Here is a 26,471-nt window from a genome sequence, read left to right as displayed (position 1 = left end):
TGTCTCTTGCATTTTGGCAGAGACTCAAAGGCAGGCAGAGGAGTGGGAGAGGTTTCTAGCGGAAGGAATGGAGGGCTTCAGTTGGACCCTGATTGGAGGCTGTTGGCTTGGGGAATCTCCCAGCTAACTAGAAGCCGGGTATCCTACTTGTTAGGGGATACATATGTGGTTGGAAGCAGGGATAAAAAGTAGGTAGGCTGTTATTAAGCCCTGGACGTTTGGGGCTGATTTTTACAGAATTATTGTTTAGCTTCCTGGATTGTCAGTGGAGATTGCTATCTGGCTTCCTGCAAAAGCTTGACTTAGAGCAGGCTGACTACCTGAGTCATATATAGTAGATAAAGGGTTAGGTTACTGGGCAGGTTGTGGGTCAAAGTTCTGATTTTTTTATATGATCTGACCATTGTCTGTTTATATATTGTCTCTCAATACATAAAGCTTGGTGGTTCATAGGGATGTATGGACCCCTTGCAGTAAATTCACAGCCCACAAAAGGAATCCATTGCTCTAAAATATCGGAAAATATTGCTGGTATGTATCCTGGGACTTAGGTGCCTTTTTGTGGGTAGCAATATTGTCTGTACCTTTGTGTACCCTGTGTTTCCCAGGCTTAGAGCAGAGTTCTCAGTCAGTGTGCCCTTCTCTCCTGGGTAAGAGTTCAACAAGGTGGCTTTAGCTGTGGTGCCCTGGGGAGATGGTTCCGTGTGCCGTGAGAAGAGACTTTGAATTAGAAGCCCTGGGCTCTGGTGCCACTTCTACCGTTCCCTAGCCCTGTGCCTTTGGGAACTCAATAGCTCCAAATCTGCTTCCATTTCTGGAGCCCGAGTCCAGCTTAGTTTTTTCACAGCCATCCTCCTGGCAACACTATTTGTGAAAATGCTTCATAAACTGTGTAGAGTTATGCAAATGTAAGTGAATAGTATCAGGATGATAGAAATGTTATTGCCTGAAATCATGCTTCCAGCATTTTAATGAATCCATTAATGGGATTCTTTAAAAAAAAATTTTATTTTTTTCCCCTGGCATTGTTCTCAGCCAGGTTACAACGTGGAGTCTTACTTGATCAGCTATTAGGTCTTTAAAGCGGCACACAATTTTCAAGTGAGTTATTCAGTTAATCATTTCTGTCATACCTACAAGTCCCCTTGGATTGTCTGCTTCTGGAAACCATCGCAGCTGGAGGAGAGGCCCTAACTCCCTGCTCATCCTCCAAACAGATCAAATGGCCTCTGGGGAAAGCCCTATTAATGGCCAAACGAATTAGTAGCAAGCTGGAAAAAAAGAGAGAGCCAAACGGTTACCAACACAATTGACCTTCCTTTTACACAAGGAGGTGGTCCAGTAATGCAGCTAAATGGGATTGCTACAGACTGAATCAAAATGCGGGGTGGGGAGGGGGAGAGATTGCTATTTAAAGGCCCCCGGGGGGAATTACTTGGTAAAGGATCTTTCCATTTTCATGAATGAGGCCCCTGATAGAACTGCTTTTTCTAAAGTTGACTCTTTATAATCCAATTTTCAAATCATTATTTTTATATATTGTAGTATATGCTAAAGTATAAACAGAAATTATAGAATAGAATATAAATATATGCGTATAATATGGTATATTCTGTGTAACATATAGAATGCAATTTCTATAATAATACGTTATTGAGACAAGTGGTGAGAAAGCACGTGAATTGTATGGCTATATTTACATTTCTCCTCTGGGAGATAATGTTTAAGGAAAGGTAGTGCCTGTTTTTAAGTCCTTAAGAAATTCATTTCAACAAGGGGAAAAGATTTCAACTCAGGGTAAAGGAAATATTTCAAGCAGTTATGATCAACAAGGGAAGGGGTTGCCATCTGCAGTATTAAGCTCCCTGTCAGAAACATTTAGATTATGGGAACAACCGTGTGGAAATCTATTTTCATTTGAAGATTGGGTTTGAATTTGTTCTGGAAAAGACAGATAGGAGGCCTCTACACGAGGTATGAGATGGGCAGGCCTCTCCTAATTCTATAAGTTTAGGTTAAAATAGCTTCAGGGTAAAATAAATAAAAACAATGGGCGGGGAGGAGGAGGTGGGGGAAGGAAGTGTGCCAGTTGCCGGTGGGCAAGGGGATGAGATGATGGGTAGCTCTTACCCTGTTTTCTCCACTGATGGGGGAATCCAGCTGTTTGCATTTATGTGTGCATGCAGGTGGGGGGAGGGGAAGCATTTAGCATCTTCTGAGAAGTCGCTTTCTTCTTTCACTGAGTCACTGCCTGGAGCAAACAGCACACATTCCTTCTCTAATCTCTTTTTCCAGCTGTTTGCCAAACAGAAACAGACACATACCCGCAGAGACAGACATTGACACCTATATCTAAAGCTGACACAGAATCCAGAGAGAGCCTAAATTCAGTCCTGGATTCACATGGAAGACACCTTTAACCTCACCTGGAAGGGACCAACTCTCCTTTTACAAATGGGGACAGTGACGTCTAGAGAGGATCTGTGACTCCCCCGGGGTCACAGAGTCCTTTCTTCTGGCCCTGCCTCCTGATGGGCGTCAGTGGGCAGATTACTACAGAGCATCATTCCTGCCTTGAGGACAGGGAACCAGGGGGTGTTGTGCTCATTAGCTGGGTGATGCTTGCCACCAGTTTTTTTTTTTTTTTTTTTTTTTTTTTTTTTTTTTTTGCGGTACCGGGCCTTTTACTGTTGTGGCCTCTCCTGTTGCGGAGCACAGGCTCCGGACGCGCAGGCTCAGCGGCCATGGCTCACGGGCCCAGCCACTCCGTGGCATGTGGGATCTTCCCGGATCGGGGCACGAACCCGTGTCCCCTGCATCGGCAGGCGGACTCGCAACCGCTGCGCCACCAGGGAAGCCCCCTGCCACCACTTTTGAAGTTGCTGGATAGGATCTTACTCTGCAAATGAAATGTTTCCCTGCACACAACCTGTTTTCACTTGTTGCCCATGGCCACTGGCCACTTGTGCCTGCAAAGATTGCTACCGAGCTCCAGCTCACAAGCTTCAGAAAATAGGAGGGTTGCCTCTGGTTCTTATTATTAAAAGCAAACAAACCCATTATTAAAAGTAAACAGGCAGAACTGTTTTGCAACGATTGATTAAATGTGTCCTGGCTGAAATTCACCCCTGTTACCCCAAACAAAGCCTGTCTTATTGAAGATCTAAAGGGGGAATACCAGCAATGTCTTGTTAAAAGAGCGCTCCCCACTTCTGAGTACCTGTTACAGGTTAGGCTCAAGAAGCACATTATCTCTAATCCTTAAGATTTAATAGTGGGCGTTATAGTTTGCATTTTGCCAGTGATGGTACGGGCAGGTCAAGTAATTTGTTCATGGACACAGCTGAAATACAAAGCCATGAGGATCTGACCTTGAATCTCTATGACTCCAAAACCCACACCCATTCCATCCTGGCATGTTGCGCCATTAAAGACAGGTCTTCTGTGCTCCTGTTTTTGCTGTTGATTTCAAAGAAAAGCTCAAGACATAGTAGAAGGAAGCTTGCGTCTGCCCTGGCAAAACCTCCTGAAATTACAGGCATGCTTGTGGGGTTGCAGGGGAGACGGAGCCCTGGGCCACCTAGGTCACTTAAATGTGTGAAGTGGGTGGAGCAAAGACTGTTGATGCTAAGTTCCTGGTGCTCAGTATCTTGCCCCCATGCCTGCCTAATTCTTGTGCCACTTTATGCACTCTGCCGTCCAAACAAATCAGAATGCAGCTTTACAGGTCCAGGATCTTGGCCTTGCCAGTGAATCTAGAGTTAACTGACTCGTGGTGATAGACTCCCACTAACCAAACTTATAAGAGACAGATGTATAGGTAGAATGTTAATTGGCTACAGTAGAATTCTGTTTACCTAGGAGTCTTAGTGCTAGAAGCATTTCAGCAATGGGATTATTCTAAAATAAGTTTTAAAATCTCTAAAATTATGCTATTGGAAGACTCGGGAAACAACTTGTTATGAGTGCAGTGCTGGGTAATAGATTTACCACACCACCAATGACTAGTTGGGGATGACAAAGCAGGCAAATATCTTGATGTGCACGGATGGTGTTACTGTTATAAAGAGACAGTGACTCCATCAGAGCTACTCCATGTTGTGAAGAAACCTTATGAATATATGGAGTCAAAAAAATCCATTTACTGGGAAACAGACAATTCTTCAAAAGTTTACAAATAGATTTTCCATATGACCCAGCAGTTCCACTATAGGTAGATGCCCAGGAGAATTGAAAACATATGTCCACATAAAAACTTGTTCACAGTTGTTCACAGTATCTTTATTCATAATAGCCAATAGGTGGAAACAATTCCAATGTCCATGAATTGATGAATGAATAAACAAAATGTGGTATATCCATATAATGGAATATTACTCTGCCATCAAAAGGAATGAAGTACTGACATGTGCTATGACATGGATGAACCTTGAAAACATGCTACATGAAAGGAGCCAGACATAAAAGCCACATATTTTATGATCCATTTATATGAAATGTCCAGAATAGGTAAATCTATAGAGACAAAAAAGTAGATTAGTGTTTGCCTAGGCTGGGGCTGGGGAAGTTGGGGGGAAACGGGGAGTGATGCTAATGGGTAGAGAGTGACCTTGAGGGGTGATGAAAATGTTCTAAAATTGGTTGTAGTGAAGGTTGCACTGCTCTGTAAATAAAATAAAAATCAGGAAATTTTATACTTGAAAAGGGTGCATTTTTATGGTATGTGAATAATAAAGCTATTTTTAAAGAAATTTACTGCTAAGCAGGAGTTGCTCATCCTGCATCCCTTCTATTGCTCTCCCCACCCCAGTTCACTCTCCATCCTTCCCTACTCTGCTTGCTCCCCAGGAAGCTGACGCTATGGATTGTACCAACAAGCGCCTTTATGCAAGTGATCAAATAATTTATTGTCTAAACTGGAACACTTTTGAGAAAGAAGAATGGAGATGAACAAACTCTCTTGGGCAAACCAGGGGTCCTGGTTCTGTTGGGGGTTGGTCCCTGCAGTGCAGGTTGGCTGCATCACTCTACTGAGGGCTACAGCTCCTGGCAGGTGGCCCTCTCCATGCTGCTGCCTCTCTGGGTTCCAGGCTCCACCCCTCTCCTTGCCCTTCAGTCCCAGGAGTGGCAATGGCATGCTGCCTTGGTCCCCTGCCCCCGTACTGCACGGTCCCACTGGTTTCCTTAAACCCTGCCCGTGTCTCTTTCTTAAACTTCCTCCATTTTCAGTTGCAGTGGGCCATCTGTTTCCTGCCAGCACCCTACTGATACAAAACTCCAGATAAACAGCCTGAAAGAGAAATTTGACAAGGAAAAGTGTGGTCAGCACAGTGACACTGCTAGATCTCTTCCAAAGAGCCGTTGCACCAACCCTCCTTCAGTTTCTGCAGATGTTTGTTAATCCTGACAGTAAGTTCTGATAATAAGTGATTTTACTCCACCCTCCAGCAACAAGGATATTCCAGTAAATACGATTTTATTATTGTAAGGGTTTTTTTTTTTTTAACCACTGTGAAGGAAATGAGGATACAGCAGAAATTACAATTTTCAGTATGAGAATATATATTCATTGGGTTTATCTTGCTCAGAATGTGCTGTACTACCGAAATCTGAGGATTTATGTATTTCATCAACTCTGGAGAATTCTCAGCCAATATCTCTTGGAATATCTGTTCTCTCCTCTCCCACCCGCTTCTCTAGCTTCATTCTCCTTGTGTCCTAGTCTCCTAACCTCTTTTTTCTATTTTCTACTCCTTTATTTCTGTGTGCTTTCTTCTGATCTTTCTGATCAAAAATTCTCTCTTCAGCTCTGTGTCTATTCGGCTTCCTAACGTATCCATACTGTGTTCAAATACATGCGGTAATTTCAATGATTATATTTTTCATTGCTAGGCAATTTAATTTTTTTCACAGTGCTTTTCCTCTTTTCACAGTGTGTTGTGTTTTTGTTTCTGTCCATATTTTAATCATTTTAAGTATACTTATCTCTATCAGACTGTTGGATTATCTTTAACTCTTGTGGGTTAAATCCTGATATTAGTTGTGTGTGCTGACTCTTGATCATGATGAATAGACTGTTTTTTTATATAATTTATAGTTTTGAATTGTGAACTCATTTCAGGACCTTTATCTGTGGGATTTCCTATGAGGACTTGATTGAAAGTGGGTCCCCTCAGAGCCATTTCTCTTTTGCTTCTGCCGGTTACCAAGGATTATTTTAGGCCAGTAACAAGTTTTCACATTAATTCTTATCTTGGGCATTTTGGATCTGTTCAAGGTAAAGCAAATTCAAACTCCAAACACAGATGTGGTGCAGGCCTCCGGTTACAAATTCTCAGGGTATGCTTTTAGCCCCCTACCAGAGCCTGGACCAAAGCTATCACACTGTGTATCGGCTGCCTGTCCTGCTAGGCACATTGCTTCCTGGCCCACCCGTCCTTGAAACTGTATGATCATGGGGGGTGGGAGTGTCCTGACTCTATGAGGGGGCTCTTAGCTATGTGTCCTCCGTACATGGGTTCAGGGCCTCTTTTTCTGATCGCCCTTTGTGGGTGAACACCCAGGCCCCTGGATTACTGAAACCAAGGACTCCTTCCAGGGCAATAGAGCCATCAGCTTTCACATATTCTCTGCTGGTCGTCAGCTTCTTCTTTGCTTCTGGCCCCTGAGGATTTCCCTTCTTCCTTGCGAGCTCTACCATGTATTTTATTTATTTATTTTTTATTTTTTTAATTATTTTTATTTATTTGCGGTACGTGGGCCTCTCACTGCTGTGGCCTCTCCCGTTGCGCAGCACAGGCTCCGGACGCGCAGGCTCAGCGGCCATGGCTCACGGGCCCAGCCGCTCCGCGGCATGTGGGATCCTCCCGGACCGGTGCACGAACCCATGTCCCCTGCATCGGCAGGCAGACCCTCAACCACTGCGCCACCAGGGAAGCCCGCCATGTATTTTAAAGAATTCTGGTTATATTTTACCTAGTTTGTCTCCATGGCTGTAGCAGGAGGGGGTTTCATGTTATAGAATCTGCCTCTATGAAAACTGGAAGTCCCCTTTTTAGACTGTTTACATCACAAAATGTTGGGTTTTGTGTAATGTGTAATATTTTCCATTTCTAGGTCAACTCAGGTTCCTCTGATTGATTAGAAATAACTAGACGGTTTTCAATGGCTTCGCATGGTGTGTTAAAAGTAGGGTTTTCTCAAATAATATGCTTTCCATTTCTTTCACTGCTACTCTAACCAGAACTCATATCTTACATAGAAAATGTTCCTTTTTCTCATTGGACTTGTATTGAACAGTAAAAGCTAAGCTTCAGAAGAGGAAGAGATCAGGCCCTGGACAGTCTTGTTCTACAATTTGCAGTGGGGAGATCTGCTCCCCTGGGAGCACCATTCTCAATATCTAGGTAACTCAGAAGCCAAGTTAGTAGTCAGCAGGCAATTTGGGAGAATATAAACAAAGAGAAGGATATCAGAGGCTCCTGGGAGGACTAGTGTGTCTTGGCTCAGAGTAGATGCTTAAGAAACATCTCAAGGGGACTTCCCTAGTGGTCCAGTGGTTGAGACTCCGTGCTTCCACTGCAGGGGGGACGGGTGCGATCCCTCGTCGGGGAACTAGGATCCTGCATGATGTAGGGCCCACAAAACAAAACAAAACAAAACAGGAACTCGCTGAACCATCCCTACCCCAGTATGGGGCAGACGCACTCTCCTGGTGACCTGGAACCATCAGGTAGGGTCTCCCTTCCTTGTACAGCTCCAGAGAAACAAAAATGCTTACACCTTCTTTCCCTTTTTCATATCTTCCGTGTGAACCAAACCCAATACTTGATTCCTATGATCAGAAGCTGCAAACTGGCCTCTAGAGGAGTTTCTAAAAATGGGGAAATTTTAAAATATTTTGATCTGGGGAAACTTCACATCGTGATCCAAGGTTTCAGCCCCTCTGGAAGGATTGGAACATGTGGCAATTAAGGGCCCACGTTCCCATTTGGCCTTGGACTGGGGAGCAGCTGGCCCTTGGAGGGGAACTTGCTCTTCGGATCTTGACAGTCTCCCTGCTCCCTGTGAACGTACACCTGGCCTGATTCACACAGGTACGCTGCCTGACCCCCACGGGTACGAGCTTGTGACCCGGCTGTTCCAGCATTACTTGGGCCTGGCAACCCATCAGTTCATGAGGTGATACCTTCTTTCATTAGTTTCCTGCCCCAGTGACACATTCTGCACACTGAGGTTATACTTGGGTGTGTTCCAGGCCCGCATCCACAAACACATCCCAGACATCTCGAGGTGAGTCATTGCCACAGATATTTGTTGATTCTTGCTAGTTTCATTTTCAAAAGGGGCTCTGTCTCTAAATTTGAGACACTTTTTAATATACTGACAACTCCCCAATTTTTAATATATAAAAAATTCATATAAATATAAATATATAAAAAATTCATATAAAGAATTCTGCTTAGGGGTCATGAGAGTGAGCTTAAACCAATTTTATTTCGTAGATGAGCCATGGTAATGATGAATACATGTTAATAGCTAACATTTATTGAGTACTTACTGTGTGCCAAGTACTAGACTAAGTAATCCCATTCAGGCCTCACACTGCTTTAAGTGCTTGTATTTCCATGATCTAGTTTACAGATGAAGAAACTGAGGCACAGAGAGCTGGGGCGGGGATGAGTCAGAATTCAAACCCAGGCAGCCTGACTCTGAGCCTACCCGCTGGACTACCTTGCACAGCTGCTTCTAATGCAAAGACCCCCTCACGAGGGTCAGGGGTTTCACAAACATTGCCTGAAGTCTCATAGCAACCTGTGGGCTTCACACAGCAACCTGGCCACATTAGAATCAGCTGAGAAGCCTTTAAACCATACCCAGGCATGGAGCAAATACCATAATGGGTTACCGTTTGGGAACTCTAATGAAGAGTAATGGAAAAGCTCTGCACTATTCTTGTAGTGTTTCTGTTCATCTGAAATTTCATCAAAATAAAACAAAGTGAAAGTAAATAAAGAATGTAGTAGGACGATATTAGCTGACCTGAAGGGATTTCTACAGGAATTGTTGATAGCAAGAGGTGTTAATGAAAGTGTTAATAACAAGATCCAGAAACATATGTGTGATACGATCCCATCTGTGTACAGCAAATAGTGACAAAATACACACAGGCATGCCTATATATCCTTACAGGAAGATGGAATGGAATATGTATGATACATTTTAAAAATTCTGGATCTCAGTCCCCAGAGATTCTACTTTAGTTATTTAAGGGTAGGACCTGGGCATGGGTATCTTCTTTGCACCTTCCTTAGATCAGGTTTCTTAAATTTGCTGCACATTAGACTCATCTGGGAGGCTTTAAAAAGTCCTGCAGTCCAGGCCACAGGCCAATTAGATCAGGCTCCCTGAGAGTGGAGCCCAGGCGTGGGTGTTTTAATATTCCCCCAGGGCATGTCATTTGCCAAGTCTGAGAACCAGGCAGGGCCCTCCTGAAGCCAGGGCTGAGAATCACTTCCAGGAGGGAAGCGAACCCTGGTGTGCAGCATTACTATGTGATAGACAGTTGATGTCCATTTCAGTCCCGGGAACAGCCCATGGGTTAGGAACCGGTTCCCCAGGAGGCTGGCTCTAGAGATCAAATAGCCTCCCCAAGGTCACAGGGCTGGGAGATGGTGGTGGGCATCCTGATCTACTGTCCACAAGGAGGGTGATGGGAGCTGCTTCGGGAAGGTTTCATTGCCTCCCAAACTCTCCTTCCCAAGATCATGGGAGTTGAAATTCCTTTAGTAAAGATTCATTACTTTGGGTTCCTCCACCTAAGAGCTATTAAAAAACAAAGCAAATACTCCTGGGAAGAATTGCATGTTAATCAAATCTTTTTTTTTTCCTTTTTAAATTTATTTAATTATTTTTGGCTGCATTGGGTCTCGGTTGCTGCGTGTGGGCTTTCTCTAGTTGCGGGGAGCAGGGGCTACTCATTGTTGCGGTGCGCGGGCTTCTCATTGCGGTGGCTCCTCTTGTTGCGGAGCACGGGCTCTAGGCATGCGGGCTTCAGTAGTTGTGGCTCATGGGCTTCAGGAGTTGTGGCACTCAGGCTCAGTAGTTGTGGCTTGTGGGCTCAGTAGTTGTGGCTCGTGGGCTCTAGAGCGCAGGCTCAGTATTTGTGGCACCTGGGCTTAGTTGCTCTGCAGCATGTGAGATCTTCCCGGACCAGGGCTCGAACCCGTGTACCCTGCATTGGTAGGCAGATTCTTAACCACTGCGCTACCAGGGAAGTCCCTGTTAATCGAATCTGAATGTCTGCCCAGTGAGTGCTGGGTGTTTCAAAAGGAGGAAAAGTTAGAGAGATGCTCAAACATGGGGAAAGAATGTAACGTAGGGGCTGTAAATCTGACCTTGTCATTTTTCTGCTCAAAATCCCTCCATTCACCAGACTCACTTTGTTAAAAACGCCAAGTGTCATCCCACCTCTAGGCCCTTCCTGCCTCATGGAACAGTCCCAGACTCCCCCTCAAGGTGGTTTTGGACGCTTCACTTACTCATGAAAGAGAAGGGCCTGCCTCTCAGGCCCGAGGCCAGTGTAAAGCCAAAGAATAAGGAGGCAAGAGAGGTGAGCTTTGGCAAACATTGCTAGGGTTGGGGGTTCGGGGCATCTAAACGCAGGCATGTGGCAGGAAAGCAGGACACAGCATCTTTGGGCTAAGGCATGGGGCCCCTATCCCAGGAGGGTTGGAGATTGGGTAGAAGGGACACCTCAGGCATGGGAGTCAGAAAAACAGAGTTAGAGTTCTGCCTGTCACTTTCCAACAGTAAAATGAAGGCTAGGATGACAACCTCCTTCTCAAGACTGTGGGGAGGATTAGATATAATACAGGTAAAACACCTAGACTATATATAGTAGGCCCTTAGCAATGTCAGCGGGACAGCATGCCAAAATTATAGGCTTGTGTCATGCGTTCTAGGACCAGGGCTGGAATGAACCTTGACCTGGTCCCTACAACTTTTAAAAATTTTTATTTCATTGTGATAAGAACACAACATTGGATCTAACCTCTTGACAAATTTTAAAGTATGCAATATGGCATTGTTAATTATAAGCACAATGTTGTACAGCGGATCTCTAGAACTTGTTCATCTTGTGTAATTAAGACTTCATGACCACTGATCCCCTCACCCCCAGCTCCTGGCGACCACCATTCTACTCTCTCTGATTCTGTGAGCTTGACTATTTTAAATACTTCCTATAAGTGGAATCGTGCAGTATCTGTCCTGTGACTGGCTCATTTCACTTAGCATAATGTCCTCAAGATTCATCCATGTTGTTCTATACCACAGGATTTCCTTCTTTTTTAAGGCTGATACATCATTGTATGTATAGACCACATCTTCTTTATCCATTCATCTGTCATGGATATGTAGGTTGTTCCCACATCTTGGCTATTGTGAATGGTGCTGCAATGAATCTATTTCTGTTGATGAGATTTATTGAGTGCTTTTTACTATAGGCCAGGAACTGGTATAAGTGCTTTATCTATATTAGTGCAGGGAAAACTCACAACAACCCTATGAGGTAGATGCTATCTTTATCCCCATTTACAGATGAAGAAACTGAGGCCCACTTAGTATGGGCCATACCGTTAGTGGGTTTTAAACTGGGGTTTGAACCCAGGCATTTGGCTCTACAAGCAGTGATCCTGATCACTATAATACCGAGAGTATTAAAATCATCATAATGATCATGATTAAGAGCAAACTGTGTGTCAAGCACTGTTACTGGCAAGGTGAAGACGAGGCTTATGCATCCAAATGAGCAGCAGGGTTGCCCAAGAGAACAGTTAATTCCAGAAGTAACACTCTTCATGATTTGGAGAAGAGGGATGGAGAGGTGGGTTGTGGTTAAGAGTGGGGCAGAGTGGCCCAGGGGAAAATAATCTTCCACAGCTGTGATATTTACCTCCATGCATCTCTTTGGTTCATGCAGTTTTCAAAGCCAGCCCTTTTCCTATTGCGGAGTCTGATACGAGTCTATACAGCCTTTTGCACTTGGTTTCTTTTGTTACTACCCCCAGCTATTTCTCTTTTGTCCTGCTTTGTGCTTCAAAGGGTCAGCTGGTCCCCAAACAGGTGCTGGTTTTTCAATGTCCTTTTTAAAGGGTCATACAAAGTAAGCCAGCATCACAGTGTACACTATACCTCCTTGGTCTGTACTTGTTTTAACAGCTCTAGATTGCATTGGATTTGGGGGTGGTAGCAGTGTACCAGGGATTTATTGGGTTGCAGACACCTAAATACCTAAGCTTTTTCTTTTGTTCTAAAACCACATGCTGTGAAGCTAAGTCGTCTGCACCCTGTGTTTGGGAAGTTGTTTCAAGATGGGTCTGGGACATAAGCGCAATGAGCTTTGGGAGAAGATTAGCACTTCTTGTGGTCTAGCAGCAAGAAGTAAAACCAGGACCAGCTTGTTGTACTTTATCTGGTGGATTTGGATTAGTTCCAGGCAGCCAGTGGCTGGAAAATTCTTGAGAACTGGGTCTCACTCCTCCGAGTCTCATCAGAATAAGGAGACACTAGCACAGAACCTGGTCAAGGGAACAGCCCAGAGTTGGGGGCTTACGTTTTAAGGTCTTTAAAAAAGCTGCTCATTTGATTCCCCTCCTCCTTGCCTATTTGATGTTGATCTAAATGAGACCCGGCTGTGCAGTTAGGCGGTGGAGCTGGGAAAATAAACCACCAGCCTCAAAATCAACCTGGGCCCATTTGTGCTATTTTCAGGTTAAACCTCCCAACAGGGCTCTCTGTAGTGACACCACCACCCGATGCCCTCAGCGCGCCTGAAAAACAACCGTCCGAGTCACGGGCAGTCAGCCATCTCCATAAACTGACGAACAGTACACGGAAGCTCTAATGCCACTTATTTCGCAAGGGCAAAATCAATCGACTTTCCCAGCATCCTGCAACTTTATTGAACTCGGATCCCGCTGCGGGATACGTCGCCGAACTCTCCTTAATTACGTATTTGGCTGTTTGCAATCGTGACTCGGCGCTGCAGTCCTGATATCAGAGAAGCGGCCTCTTCTCAGAAGCCTGCAGTAGTAGCGGCAGCAGCGGCAGCAGCGGTAGTTTTCCCGCCCTACCGACTGCTCCCTAGTTGCGAGGTACTGCGCTAAGCTTGCCACCGTGCAAGTCCCGGGGGTCGGCGGCTGCACCCTCCGCGCTGGGCGCTCGCAGCCATTGTGGGGTGGGCGCTCGCCTAGCCGCGTGCTGACACGCCCTCTCGGCTCAGCGACCCGCGGCCAAGGGATGGGGGTGGTGCTCGCGGAGGAGGCTCGCGCGGGGGTTGGATCCTCCCCGCACCGCCCGCGCGCCTGCCTGCTCCTCTCTGCAGCCGGCGCCCCACGCGCCTCGCGGGCACGGGCACGCGCTCCCTGCCCCGCCCGCGTGCGGCGGCCTCACGGCCCCGGGCGCGCGCCCTCCCCGTGCCTCCGCGGCGGACGCACGGCCGCGAGCGCGCGTGCGCCCCCGCGAACGTCCCCGGGAGCCGAGCAGGAGCGAGCGCCGGGGCCGGTCGCGCAGGACTGAAAAGGAGGCGGCGGCCGCGGCTGCGAGCAACAGATCCGGGCTCCGCGAGCAGACCCGCTCTGCTGTTGGGCGTTTTTTTGTTTGTTTGTTTAATTTCAAAAACATTTATTAAATTAGAAAATCTTGCATTTTTAAATGGCGCTGGCCCTGGGTCAGCGGGTGGTTTTCGCTGCTTCAAGATGGGCTTTGCCGTTTCTGTCGTCGGCACCAGTGGTGGCCTGATTGTCAGTCTTCTCTGGGCATTTTTAAGGCCAGGAGCTGAGCGCTGCATGTAGGCGCCCTACAGAACGGTTTGGCTTTTTAAATTATTATTCTTATTTTGGGCAGAGAACATTCGATTCTCGGGCATTCGTCCTCTGTGGAGAAGAGGCTGCGAGTCGGCGGTGGGTCGCTCTGAGGCTGAAATTCCTCCCGGGGTGAGAGATCCTCGGCCCCGCTCATAGTCCAGGCAGCCCCGAGTGTGTGTCCTGTCCCTGACGACGCCGGGAAAATGGAGGCTGTGATTGAGAAGGAATGCAGCGCGCTCGGAGGCCTCTTCCAGACCATCATCAGCGACATGAAGGTAGGACGCTGGGGGCGCGGCTGCGGCGGCGGCCGCCGCGCACTGACCTCGCCACGGGGCTTCGCCTCCGCCCTGGGCCAGCCGCCCGAACCTTGCCTGCGCCGTGGCCTCCGGCCACCTGCGGCAGCGCTCCGGCCCGGGTGTCACCTGCTCACCGGGGCGCCGCTCCGGGCTCTGCTGGGTCACCGGGCGGGCGGCTTTTCTGGGGGTATATGATGCCTCTTGACCTCTCCCCGCTCATTGTCCCAGGGGACGGCACCGTCTCGTTTCCCTGGGGGCCCAGGGTCCCGGCTCCAAGTTTTCCATTGTCTGTCGCTGGACGGAGTGTCCGCGACCCGCGGAGGCTGGATGCCTGGGCGGACACCTGATTCCCTGGGGTACAGGGCGGGGGCTCTTCCCAGCCGTGGGAAGGAGCCCCCCGACTCGAGAGACTGGGAGGGACCTCCCTCTCCCTTGTTGGCTTTCAGGTCCACCTGGGGGAGATCTGAGCAAATTAGGTATTAATTAGGCTCTTCCAAAGCTGGCGAAGGAGTGCGTGCCTCCCCTCGGCCCTCCCCCGGGGCGCGGAGAAGAAGTTCCCAGAGCAGTTTTGCGAGGACCCCACTTCCCCTGGCTGAGGCTCCCAGCCTGAGGTCCAGACTGGGGCACCTTAAACAACTGTATCACCTAGCCACCCAGCACAAACAGACTCCAGGTTTTCTCTTGGAAGGATGGTGGAGACTCAGTGTGTGTGTCCGACCGCGCGCGGGCGCGCGTGTGTGTGATGGGGGCGGGGAACAACACCCTGGCATTTTCCTGCGAAGGGTGGGACTGGGGATAACCTGATCCTTGGATGTGGATTTTCTGTGCACAGAGATAGACCAGGGCCCTGTGTTACTAATCCAAAGGAAATGTATACGAGCGAGCTGGCTGGAGGTGGGAATTGGGGGCAGTGGGGGGATTTTTTTTCATGTGTATTTAGGGAGCTTCTCTTTGGCTGTAGCCCAGCCCCAGTTTGCCTCAACAGATCCGGGGAGGTGGTGTTTAATTGAAAGCTCGGCTTCCAAAACGAGTGGGCAGGTTTGGAAAGCTGTGCAGCGAGTGGGTGTGGACAGCCCCTCTTCAGCCGCTGCCTCGGCGCCTGCGGGAGCTTTTGTCTGTTGAAGTGTAAGGTTTGGAGAGGGTTCGGCCTCGGAGATGGACTTTGGGAAGGAATGCTCAGCTGTCATGGCCTGTTTCCCCCTCTTAGAACCAACTGCCACCTCACCCGGGGTGAACTTTTTCCCAGGTGCCTCCGTCCTGGTCTTGTCCATTTTGAAATCCTTATCCAGAGCCTGTGCCTTTTGTCAGAAATGGACATCCGTGTAGCCTTATCTTCAGCGGGACCCTGCTTGCCCAGGAATGCCTCTAATCCAGCCCCTTGGAATTAGATGGATTATTCCCTGTTCAAAGGCAGCCCTTTCATTCCTTTGCCCCCAATCCACATTGAATAATTGAAGTGCTCTTTTGAGACAAAGCTCGGTGTTCCCTCTGTAGACTCTGGGGTCTTTCTTGTTAACTGAAATTCTATAGGCCTTATAATCAAACAGGATTTGGTTTGAGGCACACGTGTATTCTGATCACCAGGGGAAGAACTCGAGATGGGTTGGGAGAGCTGCTTGTGTTTTTTTGGAGGGGAGAAATGGATGTTTCCAGTCCCTCTGTAGTAACAACCCCGTGACCTAACCCATCGACCCACTGCAGTCCCAGAGTGTTCACATCTGGAGTTTTTTCCTCGCTCTTTGTTCCTTAATCCAGAATCTAGGTTCAGTTCTTCCAATTTACAGGTTTGAACCCAAAGCCCTTCAGAAAGTAACTCACTTGAAGGTAGGCCCTAATGCTTTCTACCTGCCATCCCGGGACTGTCCTGCAGCGCTTTCTGCCTGGGGGCTAAGGTGGCATGCTTCTCCCTCCCCAGGATTCCAGTTAAAAATCTTATTTAATGCCCTTTTAGTGCTGGATCTATAGTTTGTGGTTCATGAGTTCTTTCCCTTTGAATTGAGTTGGGTTTGTTCAACATCCTGTTGGGAAGACATTTATTTTAAGGGTTTATTTTGTTTTGGCAGTCAGAGATTTTAAAAGCGAAGTGGAGTGGAAGATGAAAACATGCCTTGGGGTCTGCAGAATTTCAGACTTTTGGGGAATAGAGAGAGAAGAAGGAAAAAGAGAGGGGCGGTGTCTAATTTCCAAGATTGTTTATGCCTAAGACAGTGTTTTCGTGGAGTTTTCTTTTTAAAAGGCTTCTTCATGGAGTAGATGGCAGTGACATTTTAAAAGGGAATTTTAAAATTTGGGCATTTAGGATAAGCAGTGTATAGTATGCTTATGCATGGAGTTACCAGCAACAAAAGTCAATTTTTAATATCTGAAATGGGCTGTCTTTCTAAGGACCTGCTTATCCTCCTTTTCACTTCCTTGAACTCCCATGATAGGTTTATGACGCCTTTGGTTCCCTTTCTGTTTGCTACGAAGGACACATATAAATGTTGGAAACCCATTTGGAATGCCATCTTGAGAACATTTTCAGGTTATTTGCTCAGAAGTGTTGTTGGAGTGGGGAGGGGAGGGTAAGGAAAACTTTTTTTTTTTTAAAGTAGCATTTGATTCTCCAAAATGTACAGCAGCACAGGAAGGGAGTCAATTTCCTCTTTGGAGAAAAAAAAAAAGAAAACAACAAAAAATGGAGTAATTTCCAGGCCTAGCACCATCCATCTTCCCAAACCAAAGAACCTCAAGACGTGGAAAAGCTGGAGAGGATTCTTTATGCATTCTTCTAACGATCTTTCATCTGGCTAAGTCCTGGGCTGTCTGGGTGTGTTTTATCCTTTTCAGGGGGTCGGGTGCAGTGAAGAAACCCTCACTTTTCTTCCATTGGGATCCTGCAGCAGCTGTTAAATAACTTATTGATTCCTTGATGAGGGAAAACCCTGTGGTTTTTTTCCTTTCTTCCATCCTCCTCTGGTGGTCACTAATGAATGGTGGTGTGCAAAATCGCTTACTGGCTGCCCTTCCGCCGTCCGCATAAATCAGGTTGTCTGGAGTGAGCTGGTCCCAAAGGGAAGGGGAGACTAGGGATTCATGTGGCTGGAGGCAAGGGCCCATTGCCAGTTTGTTTAGGGGACAGTAGCTTGGAAGTGACTGTGGAAGGCCAGATGACTGACTTCTGATGTTTAAACACTGTTGACTGCGTTAAGGAGATCCTGGAATCTTTTTGGAATTTCTCTGCAAGTCCCGGGAAAGACAGGCTAATGCTTCAAACAGCAGATTTGTGCCATTACTTTTTCTTTTTTAAAACTTGAGCTGTAATGAATATATAACATTAGTTTCGGGTGTACGACATGCTGATTTGATACTTGTATTTTTAAATTTTTTTAGTTAAGTAATTGAACCAGCATGTAGAATTCAGTGATGTTTGGAGAGCTTTTAAGACCAGGAGACCCTGGCCAGACTTGAGGGCAGCTCAGCCTGTAGATGTCTGTCTTCTTTTAATAACTAACTTAGTTTAAAAAAAATAGTTGGACGCTAAAATCAAATATTTTCCTCAGCCTTGTTGCTCAAGAATCAGCACGTCAGGAGCTGCATTGGGCCTGATGCAGGGAGAACTTTGTACTGGGTTGGAGAGTGTGTTTGGGGTTGTATAATGTGACTGGGGGTGAAAAAAATACCCAAGCACACCTTGAATTCTCCACCCCACGTCTCACTTGAGGCAGGGGTGTCCTGTTACCAGCACCTGTGCCGAGCAGAATAGGGGCCTTGTTCAGTTTTCCTCCACTGCCCCCCACCTCTGTTTGCCACCAGTATCCTCTCTCCTAAGTTCTACCTAAAATTAGACCTGCTTAAGGGACTTCTTGAATTCCATGGAAATCTTTTGTGGTTCAAAGACATGTCATGATATTTTTCCTTACTTATCGCAAGATCAAGAATGTGGGCAGTGGATCCAGCACTGGATAATGATTTCAGGGTTGTTTTTCACCTCTGCTGTTTTGCTTTGGCTCTGGGGTGTCTGTCAGACAAGAGGTTCACTTCCTCGGTGTTTATTGAGGGCCTGCTGTGTGGAAGGCCTTTTGCTGGGCTGTGAGGAGCCAGAGATCCACAAGGGCTGCCCTTGGAGAGTTGCTTGTCCAGTTCGATTCAATATGGCGGTCATGAAGGAAGGGCTGGTAGTCCAGCCTGGGGAGGGACATCCGTCAGCCCCTGCAGGCCTTCCTTTTGACTTTTCAAAAAAAAAAAAAAGTTTTTCTCTAGGAAGATAGCGAAAACCCAGCCAAGGCCTCCGCCAGTGGCCAGGTGCTCTGAGGGAGGCGGGCTGCTCTGTAAACGGTGACACACAAAGGTAGACAAGCAAAGCCCTTGTAGAGTACAGATGGGCCCCATGTTGCCTTTTCTCTTAGCAAATGGCTGTGTTTGTCCAGGCTTTTACAGCTTCCTCAGTTTAGGCCTGTGGGAGAAGAAGGAGAAGTGAAGATGTCATAAAACCAGCGGCAGGGAACTGCCCAGAATGGTGCCTGTTGAGAGATTTAGGGCCTATTCTCTGTAGATCAATCTTTGGGGGCTTTTAGGTGCAAATCTTGTCGAGGTTTGGGAAGAAGTCATTTTTTTTTGGTCTTGGCTTGAGTGTCTCTGTGGGGAAAATCCCTTGTACGTCATATTTAACCAAATTATTGTTTGATGCTGTGAACGTTTACGTTCTGAGATCCTAGTTGGTAATGCCCCAGATGGAGAGAGAAGGTCATTCTTAGTCACGGTTTGCATGGAAAGTAGGCTGAGTTTGAATTTTGCCCGGTTCAGGTATCACTTAGTTCTTTATGAGAGTAGCATGAACTCATAATCCTACAGTATTGATTGAGCATCAGTGACATTGCAAGCACTGAGCTTGATATCAGCAAGTCAAGATGCAGAATTCCCAGTTAAATTTGAATTTCAGAGAAACAGTGAACAAGTTTTTAGTACAAGTATGTCCCACCCACACTCTGCTGCTGACCTCTTGGCCTCGGAACTCTTTGCCTCTTGCGGGAGGGAAAAGGAAAAAGTTAAAACAATGCCTGTCCATTTGGCCAGCTCACTTGAGGTTGTTAAAATGCTTGGAGGGTGAAAAGGTTGAAACTATTGATCCATTAGGTGCTTTATCTATAATTTTCATCTAGGCTTTTTCCATCTTCCTAGGGACAGTCAAGAGCTGGCCAGATCCTTCTGTAGCAAGACCATTTAGATGTTTATATCGGGTATGGAAAAATGAGATCATTTTGAGTTTGCCATTACTTCTTGGAACTGCCTTCAGGACACTTTCCCCTAAAACCCACACCTTTGCAAAACCCACACTTTTGCAAAAACAAAGAAATACCTCTCCCTGAACCAAAAAAAAGCCAAAGGACAGATTCAGCTGCCTAGGACAGCAGACAATACGCATTTGGGACTCCTGAAAGGGAACTGACTGATGCCTGAAGCCGTTTAACTCAGATTGCAGATTGCACTGCCGATTCGGCCTTATTAAGTAGCAAACCAGAGAGACAAATGGAATAAATTAATTGGATGAGCATTGAGGAAGCCCATTGTATTTGACTGCCAAGGTTCTCCCTCGAATGAGCTGGAGAATGCAGAAGGTTGCATCTGAGTGTGTGTCGTGCGCGCGCACATGTGTGCGCACGCAACACACACACAGACACACACACACACACACATATACACATATATATATACAGCCCCCCTCCAAAAGCAAAACCAAAATCCACCCGGCGTAGATTCCAGAGCAGCCCACCCATTATTAATGTTTCCCACCTCTTAGCCTAGGGAAGACCTTGGCATGGGGCTGTGTCGTCTGCTGCTTCCCAATTTAAGATGCTCTTGGTGCCACCTGGTCCGTGGTAGGTGCTCTGTAATCATTGCATGTAGTGAACAGGGGGCAGCAAGGGACTCGGTGAGAATCTACTGGGTGCCAGGATTTCCTGTCATCCTCACCATCACCCCCACTTTACAGATGAGAACACTGAGGCTTGGAGTCGGTAATTTGTTTAATGCCGTGGTGAGGTGGGCTGGCATTCAGACCTTAGTTTATTTGACCTTAAAGCTGGAGCTCTTTAGAGCATGCCTAAGGTAGAGAGGGGGCTGTGGATTTATTTCCACAGCATTTCACTTGCCTGAGTCTTGCAGGAGGCCCAAGGAAGGAATCAAGGTCACATTTCTGTGCCTGCAGCCTGGAGGTGTGAGCCTGAGCTGAGATGCTGGGAGAACTCTGGGGGTGGGGGTGGTGCACAGCTCCCATCTGGCTGTCACTTTTGTGGAAATGGTTTAATTTGTGATGTATCGACATATTGTGGCTTCCTTCCTTCTCCCACTTACCAATCTTCTCTGACAACCAGCCTTTCCCCTCTCCTCTCCTTCCCCTGGGTGCGCAGAGAGGAAAGTCACCTCCATCCTTGGCTTCTGTCCTTGTCCCCATACAAAGCACCTGCAGTCTTCTCCGTGACTGGCCAGAGGTCTGCCTTTATGTGTCTGGGGAGCCCATTGGTCCCTAAGGTTGGGTGACTATGCCCATCGGTCCCCCTAATTATATGAATTAAATAAATTCATCCGGAGCTCAGTTACTCCTCAAAGAGAACTCCTTGCCTTGAACTCATATTATGTCCAGCCCTGGAACACTCTTGTAAAAGGGCTTTCCGTATTTAATTATTTCCCGGTCACCCTCGAGTTGGGTTGAGTCAATCGAGCCATTGCAAGATTGTGTTTGGGGAAGTTGATGGAATTGCCAAAAAACCTCCTTTCTGTGCTGATTTCTTGGCATATATGACCTTGGTCATAGTTTCTAAGTGGTTTTTCTTTTCCTGTCTAGTTTAAGTGGGTGGAAAAAAAAATCAGTGGGGTGCCTTTTGAGCTGTGTGTCTTTTTATTTGCTTCCCCTCAAAGAATTTGGGCAGTAGTGAAAGTATTAGCTTGGTCAGCACCCGCCGCCTCCCGAATCCTGGAGGTGGATGACGGGTTTGGTGGACGGAAGGTTTTGCCTGGGCCTCCCTTCCCTGCCCCCTCCCACAGACAGGGGTCTCCAGGGTCCCGGAGGAGGGGGTCTTGCTGGAGGAGGAAGAGGCAGTTCTGGGCAGGTGTGCCCATTTTGGTAGAATGGGCATGGTTACAGGGATGAGCGCATTGGATTCCCTGGGAGCCATAAGACACTGATGCCTGGACCCTAATTCCTCAGAGGGTCTGATTCAGTGCTTCTGGAGTACATCCTGGACATTAGGAGTTTTGAAAACACCCCCAGCTATACACAGTTTAAGCACCCTCAACGTGTTTTCTCAATCTTGCCTAAGTTTGAGTAAAAGCATCTTTACATGGTCACACAGCAATGAGCATATGCTTAACGCTGCTGGGCTTCAGGATGGTAAATTTTATGTGTATTTACTACAGTTACTAAAAATAAGAATAAATTTATAGTGAAACAACGTTAAAGTGAACACATTGGAAAATAACAACAGAAAAAGCATCTTTAGAATCCTTGGCTGTTTTTAGTTGATCTGTAATAGTCCTGTCCAGCATGATTTTCTGCAGTCATGGAAACTGTCAGATACATTAGCCACTAGCCACATGTGACTTTTGAGCACTTGACGTGTGGCTAGTGCAACCGAGGAACTGATTTTTAAATTTTATTTACTTGTAATTTGTTTAAGTTTAAACAGTCATATGTGACTAGTGGCTGCATATCGGACAGTGCAGATCTATAACATACCACCTAAGTAAAAACAGTGTGCTTGCTTGGCAACACGGCTTCCTGCCCACAGTCTGTTTCCTCCTGGCCACATCACTGCCCCAAACCCCTCCTGTAGAAATTCTGGAGCTGTTGCTGACCTTGGAGTCAGAGAGGTCTGGTTTTAAATCCTGTGGGCAAATTTCTTCATCTCTCTGAGCCTCATTTCTCTCTGGGTCTCATAAAGTACCCATCTTATAGGGTTGTTGGGGGGGATTCTGAAATGAGATCGTACTTGTAAAGGGTTTCACACAGTGCCTGACAGACATGCACTCAGATGTTAGCTGCTGGTTTTCTGTCTTGCAGATTTGGGAATGAAGTATTCTGAAGTTTTGAAATCAGTAATTATCTCCACCACTTCTTAGGGCAAACATGACCCCACCCTTTACTGAGCTGTATTTAGAGCTTGCAGTGAAGTTGCAGGAAATGGAGAAGTTGAGTTTTTTTTTTTTTCTTGCTGAGTAAATCACTCCTGAGTTCATTATAACCTCATCTGGCTCAGCAGGGCCTATTGGCATTTCTCTGTTTGCAAACCCTCTGTCTGTATATAAAGGCAGGGAAGGGCTGTGTACCTGGCGGAGGTCCTCAGGGCCTTTAATTTAATGCGTAAAAGAAAAAAACCTTGTAGAGATGTTTACACCAGTGTAAGGGGAGACTGAGTTGCTTCATAAGGGCCATCTTTTTCTGTTCACCTTGTTTGAGTCGCCCCTTCTTTTTCCGGAGTGACTACCAGAGAAGGCCTCATTTGCCTCTAGTCTGCCTTTTAGCAGCAGCTTCGTACTGGCTTCTGTCCCTTCCCGAGACTTGGCCATATTTGGGTTCTTCCTACCTGCCTACTTGCTGAATATGGCCCACCTGTCTTAGCCAGACCTTGGGGGCCACCTGGGACTTGGCCCAGCAGAGTGACCTGCTCTGTGCCCAGTGTCTCCCCGCCTGGATTCCCTGGCTTCTTTGAACACATCCTGTGCTCCTCTTTCTTGCTGTTTGTCCCGCTTGGAAGAGCTTCTGTGCCGTTTTCGGCATTATCGAAATCTTTCTCATCCTTCAGGGCCTCACCAGAAAGTTACCTCATTTCTGGACCCTCATCTGCCTACCAGGTCAGATGTCCTTGGGCATTTTTTCCAAGTTCATGTTGATTCTACCTAGTACTTACTACATTCTACCTTAAGTGGTTGCCCTTGGGCTTTGAAGCCTGGCTCTGCCACTTCCTAGCTCTATTACTCTGGGCAAGTTACTCTTGTTCCTTGACACTTAGTTTTCTTACCTGTAAAATGGGTAGAGTAATACTCTTCTATTAAAGTTGTGGAGGATTAAAAGAGAAAATATATGTAAAGGGCTTAGCACAAAATGAATGCTGAATAAAACTCTCTTATGTATCTATCGGAGCCAACCTAGTAATTTCCAGCAGAGTACCCTGCTAACAGCGACACTCAGATGTTTCAGAAAATATAAGAAACCTATATCTTCGCTTTGATAATGCAATAGACAAGAGTGAAATGCTTTTCAGCTTTCAGCGTGTAAATAATTTGAGAGGACACAGTATACATACTCAACGAATATGACGACTGCTCTGTGCCAGGCACTGCTGGGGGGTAGAGATACACCTATGACCTTACCCGAAAATTGTTTAGTCTAGAGGAGGAAGAGACAAGTAACTAGAAATCTGTGTGATCTGTGCCATGATCGATGTCAGCACAAGAGTTTGAGGGGGGCCTGGGGAAGGCCTCTGATTCTCATTTGGAGTAGGAAGACAGAATCAGGGGGAGGCTTTTGATACAGGTGACCCCCAAGCTGAGACCTGAGTTTTATTTTACTTAACTTAACAAGCATTTTTATGGTACAACCAGGCACTATTCTAGTGCTTTACAAAGACTCTTAATCCTCCCAACAGCCCAATGAGGTAGTTATTCAATACTAGTCCATCTAACAGTGAGGGAATTACTGCTATAATTCCCATTTTGCAGATGGGGAAACTGAGGTGCAGAACGGTTAAGCCATTTGCCCCCATCTTACAACTATCAAGAGGTACAACTGGGAGTTGAGCCCAGGTAGTCTGGCTCCGGAGTCTGTACCCTTAATCCACAGTGCTGAGCTGTCTCTCACAGCATTTTAGGGTTTCCTTTTCAGAGTCCATAATGGGTGTATGTTATCAATTACTTTGAAGATTATTCTACCTATAGCTTTAGGACTCAGGATGAACCAGAAAAAGCAACAAAAATCTAGGCTGTCCTCTGAGCTGCTTCAGGAGGCCCAGGAGGCCTCCCTTTATTTCAAGAGGAGTTGGACCCGCCAACGACATGAAGTTGTTGGGCAGTGGACTCAGCCGGGGGCCGCTGATTCGTCAGCAGAGGAAAGTATGTGGGGGGCAGGCGGGGTGTGGTTCCCAAGGGTCTGACACAGTTTGTCCGAGGTGACAACCACATGACACATGTTTGTTTTGCTGGAGAAACCCCCTCTGTCAGGGTCGCCCCAGTAATGGCTCTGCAACCCACACGATTGCACCTCAGGAAAGGGGGCTGTGTGCAGTAGGAGGCTGGAAAGGCTTCGAGATTAGTTCACAGGGAGACCTCAGTTTCGCTTCTGAGGCCCGGCTTGCCCCAGCCCGGGCGGCAGCTCCGGCAGCTGAGGAGGAGGCCATTAAGGAAGTCTTTGAGTTTGGTTTAATGGTCCCTCTTTGTTTTGAAGTGATTGTTTACTGAACCTTCAAAGCCAGCTCTCCAGCAGGATGTGATCTGGGGCCTGGATAATTGGATGAAGCACCCCAATAGGAAGCAAGTAGCGGGGAGCAGGGCCAGGAGTAGCGAGCTGATGGCCAGGCCCTTGGCGTCCGGGCACTGGGAGGCTCTGAGCTGCTGCTGGGGTGGGGGGGGATCATCTTGCAACCGGGAGTAGATCTGAAGCAAGGATCCCCTGGAACCTGGCCTCTTTGATGTTGTGCTGGCCTTAATTAGGGACACCCTAATTAAATCACCAAGGAGAGAGCTTTCCTCTACATTTAGCATAAAGCATTAGCAAATGTTTTGAGAGCATTTCATGAGGGATTACTTCTCCAAGATTATGTAAGTAATAGAAAGTTAATGAAAGGAAAACTAAAACCTCAGGCAAGTAAAAAATAAAAGTCACCCATAACCACTTGATTACAAAGTGGGTTATGGACACACGTTTTAGATGAAGGCTCTTGCGGCCTGTGCCCTGTCAGAAGTTTCTTTTAACACTTAGCTTTTTACTTGCGCTTTCTGTGCGTGTAATTAGAAGCCAGGTCAGTTTTAATGGCCTTGTGGTGGTCCATTGTTTTGTTTGTTTGTAGTTAATTCATTTAGTTGACACACATTTGAGGACCTGCCGTGTGCCAGGTTCTGTGTTAGGTGCTGGGGACACAGCAGTAAATGGACACAGATCTCTGCCCTCTTGGAACTTACATTCTAGTGGAGAGGGGGTGGGGGTCTGGGACAGACAAACTGAATAAGTCAATTGTGTTATATTTTAGAAGGATATGTGCAATGGGAAAAAATAAAGCAGGCCCAGTGTGGCAGTTTTTAAATAGGGAAGGCTTCACAGAGAAGGTGACATTTGAGCAACAGCTTATGAAGTATGTGGATATTAGAGAAATAATGAATGTTCCAGGCAAGCGAAGAGCATGTGCAAAGGCCCTGAGGTGGGAGCCAGTTACATACTGATTTGTGATTAGGCTTGTCCCATTTTTCACTAATTATAAGCAGCACTCCAGTGAATATATCCTTGTAGCTACACGTTGATTTACACTGGTGGTTTCCCCAGAAGGATTTATCCTGGGTCAAAGGTACATACTTTCATGGCTCTTGAAACCCGTTGCCAGATGCCTTTCAGAAAATGTGTATGAGTTCACATTCCCATGTGCAAGTGCTTATCACCAGGGATTACTTCTGAAGGAGCAAGGTCTGAACATCAGGACTGAGAAATTGCTGAGACCACAGCATCCAAGACTTCAGAGGGATGTGGCATCTTATCTAGAGCGATAATTCTCAAATCTGTATGTGATTTTAGCCATCAGAGCATGAGTGTCCCCTGGGGAATGTGTTAAATGCAGACCCCTGGGTCCCACCCCCAGAGATTCTGATGTGCAGATCTGGGGTGGGGCTCAGGCATCTGCAGGTTTAGCAGACATTCCCCGGTGGTGAGTCTCTGGGAGGTCGTGCTGGGAGTGTACCATGAGTAAGTAGAAGTGGGGGTGGCTCTTGGGCCCCCCTGAGCCACCAAGAGCCTCCTCTGCAGCTCAGGAAGTGAGTAGGAAGGATCTCCCTGCTCTTGCCACCCCGTCCCCGCCCCCCAGATCCCACCTTCCCTGGATGTGTTCCAGGTGAGCAGAATGACTCTCATGTCTGAATGTAGCATAGTCTTCTATACTTCCTATCCTCTGCTAATTCTCTTTCTTCTGCAGGGAATGCTTCTTCCTGTCCTTTCTTTCCTTCCTCTTGGCCCAGAAAATTCCCTTTTGTCCTTTTAAGACCTCGGTGAGGAATCACCCCCCTCCAGAAATTTGCACCAACCCCACCTTCCAGTGCTTTATATCTGGAGTGTGGCGCCCTCCGAAGGCTT

At 46.8% G+C, this 26,471-nt stretch overlaps 1 protein-coding gene across 7 annotated transcripts in view; it reads left to right on the top strand.

Moving 5' to 3' along the window:
- The first annotated feature begins 14,008 nt into the window (after positions 1 to 14,008).
- MTSS1 (MTSS I-BAR domain containing 1) overlaps positions 14,009 to 26,471 on the top strand; it is a 159,380-nt gene continuing 146,917 nt past the window's right edge. For all 7 annotated transcript variants that reach the window (XM_033419826.2, XM_004265329.4, XM_012531456.3 and 4 more), the window contains exon 1: positions 14,009 to 14,143. In XM_033419826.2, the coding sequence (XP_033275717.1) occupies positions 14,072 to 14,143 (72 nt within the window). In that variant the 5' untranslated portion in view covers positions 14,009 to 14,071. The remainder of the gene's footprint in view (positions 14,144 to 26,471) is intronic.

This window comes from Orcinus orca, chromosome 17, assembly GCF_937001465.1.
Source record: "Orcinus orca chromosome 17, mOrcOrc1.1, whole genome shotgun sequence".
In the NCBI taxonomy this organism is placed as follows: Eukaryota; Metazoa; Chordata; class Mammalia; order Artiodactyla; family Delphinidae; genus Orcinus; species Orcinus orca.
The sequence above is the reverse complement of the archived record's forward strand: the minus strand, read 5'-3'. Positions and strand labels throughout refer to the sequence as shown.